This window comes from Sander vitreus, chromosome 24 (genome assembly GCF_031162955.1).
Source record: "Sander vitreus isolate 19-12246 chromosome 24, sanVit1, whole genome shotgun sequence".
NCBI lineage: Eukaryota > Metazoa > Chordata > Actinopteri > Perciformes > Percidae > Sander > Sander vitreus.
Genome location: NC_135878.1, coordinates 817,384 through 827,573, shown reverse-complemented (window position 1 = coordinate 827,573; position 10,190 = coordinate 817,384). Strand labels below are relative to the sequence as shown.

The 10,190-nt window shown below is 41.3% G+C and overlaps 1 protein-coding gene across 2 annotated transcripts; it reads left to right on the top strand.

Moving 5' to 3' along the window:
* The first annotated feature begins 345 nt into the window (after nucleotides 1-345).
* LOC144512609 (zinc finger protein 513-like) lies at nucleotides 346-8,179 on the top strand. 2 transcript variants are annotated; one of them, XM_078243420.1, is made up of 7 exons: nucleotides 346-391; nucleotides 757-1,008; nucleotides 3,594-3,716; nucleotides 4,665-4,799; nucleotides 5,034-5,531; nucleotides 6,658-6,851; nucleotides 7,518-8,179. In XM_078243420.1, exons 2-7 carry the CDS (start codon nucleotides 969-971, stop codon nucleotides 8,130-8,132), a joined length of 1,605 nt encoding a protein of 534 aa, XP_078099546.1. In that variant the 5' UTR covers nucleotides 346-391; nucleotides 757-968; the 3' UTR covers nucleotides 8,133-8,179. The 2 variants fall into 2 exon arrangements, with proteins under 2 accessions (XP_078099546.1, XP_078099545.1); XM_078243419.1 differs by having other exon boundaries at nucleotides 354-479.
* The last annotated feature ends 2,011 nt before the right edge of the window (nucleotides 8,180-10,190 follow it).

Genomic DNA, 10,190 nt, shown 5'->3' with positions numbered 1-10,190 from the left:
AGAAGGAGGTAGAGGGGAAAGTGGTGAAAGGTAGTGTTTTCTTTTCATGCCACCTCTACTCCACTACATTTATCTGACATCTTTAGTTACTTTACAAATTAAGATTTTTGCACACAAAACATACGAAGAGTTTATCAAATGTAATGTTTTGTTATAAATTAAAATCCCCAACAGTTTATACACATACAGTGACATTCATTATACGCATTTTACATTAAATAAACAAAGCTGATTGCAAAAGGTATTTTTACTCAAATCGCTCCAGAAGCAGTATAGGCCATGTCTTGTTATTGACAAGAGACTCAATTTAAGGACTACAAAACCCACAATCCTCTGCTCCTTTCGCTGACGTCACCTGGAGCCCGGACCCGGCGTATGTCAGCAGTGGCGTGTGCGTTTGTTTGGCAACAAAAGACACATTTTTTTAACCAGTTAGCGACATTTTGTCGACGACAGTATATTTGCGGACTTTATCACAGGTGTGTTTATCAGCGCAGTGATATTTACAAGTGTAATTTGTATTCTAAGTTTGTAGTTTAAACGGTTTTATTTTTAATAGCTAGCTAGGTGGCTAACAAAATGGCTCCGTCTATTTACTGCACAACAATAACAAATACTGACTCACAATGTTAGGTTTGAAGTGACAGACTTGTGTTTAATGTTACTTTAGCATTACATTACAGCAGGGAATACATGTATTTTGAAATGTATTGGATTTAAGAAGCCGTTTTCTAATCGGTGCTGGTGTCGTTTCAGGCAGTAACGTTAGTTGGTAGTGATGACACCGCCGCTGCTAACGTTACTGTCCGTTGGAGGAAGAGGAAGAGGAAGGAGGTGATGATGATGATGATGACATGCAGTTAGTTAGTTAGCTGGCTGCTTGGCTGGCGGACGGACGGACTTGAGCCCACTGTGTGTGTGGTGTCGCCCCACAACCAGAGCAGGATCCGGGACAACAAGAGGCGAAGATGCCGCGGAGAAAACAATCCAACCCCCAGCCGGTGAAGTGTGAGTTTTAACTGCTGTCCTCCAGCTGTTTGAGTCTCCTGTCTAATGAGCTGCCTTTCTCTATATAACCAACCACATTTTAAGGAAGTGGTTCTTTGGTGTTCTTTGTCCATGTAAAATCAGCTTTTATACACCTATGTTTTTTGTTCTTCAAAGTTTAGAGTCAAAGTGTAGCCCAGGAAAGCGTAAACGTTACCTAACTGGTGATTGACAGAGAGGAAGACTGTTAAAAAGATGTCCTTTTATTCTATATATTTTTTATCTATTCAATTTTCTTTCAACATCATTAAAGTGGCATAAAAAACATGCATTTATAATTATTTGGCAGATTCTATACACATCTATGGTGAGGTAGCTGTAAAGCAAGGATCAGGGTCGGAAACGAGCACAAACCAAGAGATCACAACCAAAGAGAGAGAAATAAGAACAAATAGGGCTGCTTGATTATGATGAAAGTCATAATCACAATTATTTTGGTCAGTATTGAAATCACGATTATTTAACACGATCACCCATGACTTTTGGAAAGATGTTGCATTTATTGAACTTAAGAAACAGTGAAACAGTTGAACAAATCAACAATGAAAACACCTTGAACTGTGAAAATCCCCTTAATACTTTTCCCCTTAAAATCAATAACACAAAATATATATTCAAATGTTCGCTGAGTGAGTTTAGCATTCGGGAGGGGCGAAAGTGCACATGTCTTTACTTTGAGTTTACTTTTAAATGTGAAGAATATTTTTTTTTCGATTACATTGTTTTTGTGATCGTTTGGAGCTGAAATCACGATCAAAATACAATCCTGCGTTCTTGACTCAAAGCTTCTCCAGGTGGGAGGATCTCCCACAGCTCAAGCCCAAGTGTTTTTGCCAGTACGGTATATACGGTGGTGGACTCCAGATGCCCACAAGAGGGTCCGGCTCCCATTTGTCCTTTTTTTGAGTAGATGTGTTTGTGTGTGTTATCTCATCCTGAATGTTTTGGCTCAGTTGGACTTCCTCTCTTCCTCCTCTCTGCTTCCTGTCTCCACTTCCTCTTCGCAGGCTCGTACCTGACCTCTCTGTTCTCCCTCCTCTCCCTTTCTTTCTTTCTTTCTTTCTTTCTTTCTTTCAGCACTTCCTGTTTGACTTCTCTCTATCATTCCCTTCTTTTTTTACATGTGCACCCCCACATCACCTGGTTGCTACTCTGGCTGGGATAATCTTGTTTTTCTCTTTGAATTTGGTCTCCATTGTCTGAGCTCAGGGTTTGATGTCATGGTGTCTCAGCAACGCCTTTCCCATAAATCACCTGTGTGTTAACATGCACTTAACTAACCAGCTCAGGCAGAGCATATGTTAGAACACATCAGGTATATGAAAATCAGAGATGAGGATTAGAGAAACTTGCTTTCCTCAGTTATTTTTTACTTGACCATGTATACGTCTAACCAGGCTTGTAAATAAAAAAGACTTCAGACAGTGACAGTAGTTTTATTCAAAGTCTGGCTAAAACTAATACTAAGTAGCGTTGTCAGGATACGTAAAGTTTTCACAGTTAAACACTGGACTATATCAATAGTTTGGACACAAAACAACAGTTGAAATGAGTAAATGTTGGCCTTGAAACAAACAAAACAAAGTATTATTTTTCACTGCCATCATGGAGAAGAGGGAGACATAATGAATCATATAAATGGGGATAACAATGCAGTCTTTTTTCAAACGCAGTCGTGGTGTTGCAAGAGTTTATACATGCAGAAAGTGACAGAAGTAGTTGTGCACAGAATGGAAAACGAGCGCATGAGAGAGAGATGACATTTGCCCCTCTAAACACCTGACCAATCACTCCATAAAGTGGGCATGATGGACTTCAGAAAGTTACAAACTTTGTCAGATGCAGCCCCAAGGTTGGAGGGTTTTTTAGACCCCTGCTTTAGCCATGTTTGTTGTTGATGTTTTCATCACTACAATATCACTAGATATCAACAAAACTAATTGGCAAAAAGTGTCTAAACCATGAACTGTATACAATATTTAAGTGTATGAAAACGCCATGGATCATCATTGCTTTGTTCTGTCTCTTATCCCTTCTTCCTCTTCCTTTTCCTGGCTCCCTCTGCCTCATTCCTCACCCTCCAACTCTTCCTCCTCAGCATTTATCTCATCCTCACTGATTTCCTCTACTTGTCTGTTGTTTTCTCCCCACTTTACTCTCTCGCTTCCTCTCTCTCTTCTACTCTTGTCCATCTTCTTCTTTTCACATCTTTTCACATTTTTTCTTTTTTTTTTTTTTCTAACCCTAACCCTAGCCCTCCTTCCCTTTCCCTAAGTGGCTATGCCACTTGTCAGGCCATCATTGTAAAAAAGAACCTTAATTTAATGACTTGCCTGTAAGAATAAAGGTGAAATAAAAATTTATCCGGTGCTAATATAAACAATTTCAACAAAAACTGTGATTAAATATGTTTTAGGGCGTTAAATGGTAAAGCAGACACCAAAACCTCTCAACCTGCTTGATGTTTGTATTTACTGCTTAGTTAAAGTGTTAGGAAGTATGTTTTAAACGAGTAATCATGAGAATTATTTGTGTTTTGTGTTCAGTGGAGTCAGAGGACGGGGCGGTGGTGTGTGAGCCAGGCTGCCTGGTTCTGGAGAGCGACTTCCTGCTGAGCGGAGAGCTGGAGTTTGGAGACTCCGAGATCATGGGGCTGGATAGAGAGTCCGGTCAGTCACACACACATTGGATCATACATTAGGTAGCAGATCTCCTCCAAAGAGCACTGGAGGAGGGTCTGGCTAGTCCACACAGCATTCAGGGATGGGAGGAAAACGTACTTATTGGCATTTCTTTAAACCAATCACAATCGTCTTGGGTGGGGCTAAGCGCCGGACGGAGCCACGGTGCCTCTGCTAAATAGCCTCGAGAAGGAACTTGTTTTGGTGGAACATGTGCACGTTCAAAAGTAGTTTTAGTCGTGCAACAGAAAACTGAGATTGGACAGATAGTCTAGCTAGCTGTCTGGATTTACCCTGCAGAGATCTGAGGAGCAGTTAACCATAGTCCTCACAAATCCACCGGCGTTTAAAATGCCAACACAAAGAAAGCCCAAGGCAAGGGATATCCGGCCTAAATGACTGAAATCCAACGATTTTCCGGCGACAGTGGAGCAATTCTGAAAGTGGAACGTCAAGGATATAGACTAGGTAGATAACAAATACTGGAACGTTTTGAGACATTTTGGCAGTGTTTGCCTGCTGGAAATGTCAATATAAAAGCTTGGTGTAATGGGTTGAAAGATACTTTTCTGTATGGCTGTAAGACTTAACTAAAATCACCTGACTTTAAAAGAATAGTTAGATAACAATGTTCCTCCAAGTCATTGTGAATTCCAGCTGTAGGCGTGAGCAAACTGTAGAGAGTCTTGCCAAAGCTGACATGTCTTGTTAAACAAATAAAGAGGAGCAAACTGTTCATATCCCTCCCAGGCTTCTGTCAGACCTGCTCTATAAGAGTTTTATTTGAAATGTTAACCATGTTTGTCTTCAATTTTCATACGTCTACATTAGCAATATGTTTTGTCAGTTTTGATGAGAAAAATCGCTGAATCTGTGTCAGCAAAGCGCCTTTATTTCCATATATGAACAACGTTTTTTATTTCTTGTGTTCTTCAGGTATGACGGTCTTCTCTCTGAGTGTGGAGGACGACCCTTCAGCACCAACAGACTCCACCTTCCCAGCTTTCCTCTCCTGTAAAGGATGTGGTCAACTTCTGGGAGACTCTCCTCTGGGAGCAGGTTTAGATCTAGGTAACTCACTTTGTTTTTCTTTAGAAAATATATATCAAAGAAAACCACCAAGACAAAAATGTAGAGGGGGAAGTTTTGTCAAAATGTCCTCAGAAATCTCGGCCTCTATGTCATGTCAAAATTAGTTTTATTCAATGTTAATTTTGAGATCTCTACAAAGATTTAACATTATCTGCAATTGAACAATGTAGGAGATACATCTGTCTTCCTCTCTGTGATTTATTTTTGTTCCAGGTGTGGGCCTGGACCTGGGGGCGGAGCTGTATTGTCTGACCTGTGAGGAAGGCCTCCAGCATGAAGCATCAATCAACTCCTCTCAGGTGGAGGAGGCCGACGGAACCGTCAGCGGTGACACCGACAGGAAGAGGAGAAGCGCAGGTAAGACAGAGGGGGCAGGAGACATCCCTTCTAAACTGTTCTCGTGCTCGCTGTGCCCCTTCACCTCGCGCTACTCCAACCACCTGAAGCGCCACATGAGAACCCACGACGGCGAGAAGCCGTACCGCTGCCCCGTCTGCCCCTACGCCTCGGCCCAGCTGGTTAACCTGCAGCGTCACGCCCGCACCCACACCGGGGAGAAGCCGTACCGCTGCCACCAGTGCAGCTACGCCTGCAGCTCCCTCGGCAACCTGCGGAGGCACCAGCGCATGCACACGCAGGAGAGACCACAGAGGAGGGAGAAGGAGAAACGACGAGGGAGGAGGAAAAAGGCAAACAATGAAACTGAAGAAGGTAACAAACACGAAAATATTCACATTACCAAGCTGCAATCACAGTTTTACTTGTTTTTTATATAAAAAATTATTCAAACGGATTAATTGGTTATTGAAATAGTTGACAACCAATCGATTAATCTTTGCAGCTGTATTATATATTTATAATGATACAGAGACAGAGAAAAGCAGCAAACACTCAACAGTAGAGAAGCTGCAACCAGAGAATATTTCACATTTTTGCTTCATAAATGATCTAAATAATTAATTAGTCATCACATTGTTGATTAAGTAATTGCCACAGCAAAAAAGCCTTTTTGAGGTCATTATTAAATTAAATGTCTCGTTGGTTGTGGGAAGCTATGGATGATTTTACTGATTAACGGCAGTAAAGTTATTGACTTTTGCTCACCAAGGTTTTGTTTTATTTTAAAAATGTTTGCCACAAAAGAATTGCTTTCAGGCAAGTTTGGGCAGATTATAAAGATATGAAGACTCATAAGGGGACAGAAACTGTCCTGAACTGTGGTATGTAAATGTTGGGTGTCCCTGCACTCACTTTAGGTTCTCTGCGCCTACAGGGGAATATTTTCATTTTGGAAGCACTGAGCATAAAAGAGGAACCAACAAGTCAAAACTGAAAGAGTTTAAAAAATGAGGAAGAGAAGTTCTCCCTGGTTGAGTGCTTATCAACCTCTGCTGAATTCAGCTGCATCAGAGACCATTTCTTACACTTAATATTTACAGTTTAGCTGATAATTATCCAGAGAAACAGTACTTTAGAGTGTCAGTAAAGAAGTCAAACCATCACAGGAATTGAGAACCAGAAGGGATTTTTATATATATATATATATATATATATATATATATATATATATATATATATATATATATATATATATATATATATATATATATATATATATATTTAAAGATGAGTATATATGTCGAAGTAAAATGAGGAAGCTTGAGATGGAGGATAAGTTTATAATCAGTAAAAACCTCAGGGTTATTCTTAGTGAGGTTTTCTAATGTTCTTCGTGGTTAAAAGAAAGAGTATGCAAAGTAGAATTTGAGAGTAAGATCAGACCAGACCCGTTGATTTTTTTAAAGTAAATAAATGTTTTTCTCTCTTCTCCATGCAGTAGTGTCAGACCTTACCCTGCGAGTGTCCCAGGACTCAGGATACCTCCAGACGTTGGGGGGCCTCGGCTCTCCCTCCGCCCCGCTCCCCGTCCTCCTCTTCCCCCTGTGCTGCCGGATGTGTGGCCTCACGCTGGAGGAGGCCGACCTGGAGGGGGACAAGGCCGAGGGGGAGGTGGAGGGCGACGGAGGACAGGTACGATTGCTAAAACTTTGATTTGTTGTCTCTGTTTTTTCTCATCGCTTGTAGAAAAAGGATTTCTTCATGTGAAAAAAAAATAGTGTTTGTTTGTTTCCATAGCGACAAGCAAACCGAAACTCAGACCACCACAAACTTCCACATTACAGCCAACATGTTTCCAATTTATGATAATCACAATGCAAGTTTGTCAACGTCTATTTGACTGATTTTGTTGTGTGAAACCGCCGTCTGCCCTCAGAGTGTGAAGCTTCTCGCTCTGAACGCACAGTAAGAAATGAACTCTTCTCTCTGCTCTGAAAGGACAGTAACAGGATTTCAAAAACTGGAACACGCGTTCATATGTCCCCAGTAGGGCTGTCAAAGAATTGTATATGTTAAAATAAATATTCGTATTGGGGGGAAAAAAACAACCACAACCTTCAATTATGAAAATTGATCTATCTATCTATCTATCTATCTATATATATATATATATATATATATATATATATATATATATATATATATATATATATATATATATATATATATATATATCTATATAATACAAACCTTTTGTTTTTTATTTACAAGGATTATTCGAACGTCATTATGGGCCAATTTTGACAATCCTCAGCAGAAATGACACATTTGACCGTGTGCTCTGTATTTATTTTTTAGGTGTGTCGTCGTTGCTCGTTGGACTTGCTGTCCAAAGATGGATCCGGATCTCCCTGCAGCCCGGCCGTGTCTCGGGGACCCCGGCGGGGTCAGCATGGTACCAAGCTGTACCGCTGCCCTCACTGCCCCTTCCTGTCCCACTACCCAAACCACCTGGCCCGCCACGCCCACACCCACTCTGAGGAGAAACCACACCGCTGCCCGCACTGCCCCTACACCTCCTCGCACCTCGACAACCTCAAACGCCACCTGCGAGTGCACACGGGTGAGAAGCCCTACCAGTGTCCGTCGTGCAGCTACGCCTGCGGAAACCTTGCCAACTTGCGGCGACACGAGCGCATCCACTCGGGCGCCAAGCCGTTCCACTGTGGCGTCTGCGGCTACTCCTGCAACCAGAGCATGAACCTGAAGAGGCACATGCTGCGGCACACGGGAGAGAAGCCGTACGCCTGCGCCGAGTGCGACTACACCACAGGCCACTGGGACAACTACAAACGCCACCAGAGGAAACACGGGCACAACACTGACAGCTGGGACAAACACGCACCCATCAACGGCCTCAGCTGGGGCAAAGACACTCAGGAGAGTCAGGGACAGGAACAGGAACAATGTTAGATCGTGTGTGTGTGTGTGTGTGTGGGGGGGGGGAATTGAGAGAGTGTGTGTGTGTGGGGGGGGGGATTGAGAGAGAGTGTGTGTGTGTGTGTGGGGGGGATTGAGAGTGTGAGTTGTATACACTGGTGAACCTCCAGCTCAGGTTGGAGCTTAACTCAGGTGCCTTGGACAGACTGTATAGCTGCACTGACTTTATAAAGGGGTGTGTGCGTGCGTGCTGCATATATAAATATATATACACACACACACACACACACACACACACACACACACACACACACAGTACAGTAAATGCAGTCCACAGACTTCTGATCCGTCAGAATGTGACTTTTTCTAATGTGTGTGTCATGAAGCCAATCTCATTCTGCTGAATTGAAATGTTTATTTTTTTTCCTCTACAGATAATCTATATTTTGTAAATGTGGGTGGATTGTTTTTTTTCATAATAGCAGGGTATCTTACGAACTTGAGTAAATCTGGTGTGCGTTTTATTTAATTTTTTTAAATCCAGGAAAGATTGGACTTTCAGTGGGGTTCCTGTGCAGCTTTAGCTTGTTTCCAGACCTCTGAATCATCGTGATTGTTTTACTACATAGCTAACTAGCTACCTAGCTTTATTTATGAAAGATTATGATCAAAAATGGTAGCAAGAAAGAAAAAAGAATCTAAAATCGACACATTTCATGACAACTTCTAGCAACCGCTACCACAACTTCTGTGTTGACTAAAAACAATGTTGACCGGACGGATACGTCGCTCATTGAAGATGTTTTATACCAAAACAAAACTAAATAATCCCCCCCTTGCCGTCAATAAATCATAAACATAAACGTGATGACAGACAGTAACAGAATGAAAACATGATAATTGAGTCTGATTATCAAGCAAGTGCCGCTTTGAAGTTTAAAAAAAGGGATTGAAAGAGGGTTAATTGGAATTGTTGGAAAATGCACTCTTGAGTTGCTAACTCCTGTTGGAATTGAGATGGTTTTTTAGGGCCACAAGTCTGCTATATTGAGAGAAAATATTTTAACCTTCTTTGTCTTAGAAATTATGATTTTATTCTCATAACAACATTAGGACATTTCTCAACATTACTCAACAAGTACCTCGTCATTCAAACCAGAATTAACGTTTTCAAAGTGAAACAAAACTTGGTGAATATGCCATTAAATCATATTATTTAAAGACATTTCAGTGTGGACGATGAGAGATTTTAAATTGGGAATGCACAGGAGGCCTGCTGTCTGAATGAGGAGAGTTTAAACCAACAGGTGCTGTTGTATTTAAATCTAGATCCTGAAATATCCTCGCCGTTCTCTTTAGAAACTATTGCTCGTTTCAGCCCAGGTTTAGTTCAAATCAGCCTCTCAGACATCAACACTTCAGGGAAGAATAGAAAGAATGATGTCATGAAGCTCTCAACTTCATCAAACATTAAAAAACCTGGTATTTATTTCATTTGATCGGTAAATTTGAGTTAAAGTCAAATCACAATGTTAAAACTGTGAATTTATCACAAATATAATGGGATAAACAAAGCTGGCTGGTGAATATGTGAACGTTAACTGCTTAGATACTTAACTAGTTAATGATGGTTGGTGCTCAAAAAGTAATCGCCTTGAAAATTGATGAATTATGGCACTTCTGTGCAAAAGATTTCAGCACAAAATATGAATGCTAAAGACCCCACAGGAACAGAAACACTTAGACATTTTTGGAAATGGGCTAATTTGCTTTCTTTCCCAAAAGTTAGAAGAGAGTCTGAAGTCAGGACTAGCCTAGCTTAGCAAGCAGAGGGAAACGGCGGGCCTGACTGTCCAAAGTTTAAATAAAATGCAGCACTGCCAACACCTCTGAAGCTCTCTAATGAGCACGTTTGGTTTGTTTGTTCGACCTGCACACAAACCGGTATGAAAATGTCTTGTCTTCACTGTAGGGTTGCCAGGTTTGTTGTTCACAGTGCCTTCATATCTCTTAATAAAACAAGTGTGATTGAAGCTGCTTCCTCTTTTCGTGCTCTCTGTTTAGGAAACACCTGCTTCACACGCCCAGGGG

What these genes read in the sequence shown, in the direction of transcription:
- LOC144512609 (XM_078243420.1), top strand. Translation starts at nt 969, where the DNA reads ATGCCGCGGAGAAAACAATCCAACCCCCAGCCGGTGAAGT. An exon ending in AAACAATGAAACTGAAGAAG is followed by an intron (nt 5,532 to 6,657) that starts GTAACAAACACG and finishes TTCTCCATGCAG; the next exon opens with TAGTGTCAGACCTTACCCTG. An exon ending in TGGAGGGCGACGGAGGACAG is followed by an intron (nt 6,852 to 7,517) that starts GTACGATTGCTA and finishes TTTATTTTTTAG; the next exon opens with GTGTGTCGTCGTTGCTCGTT.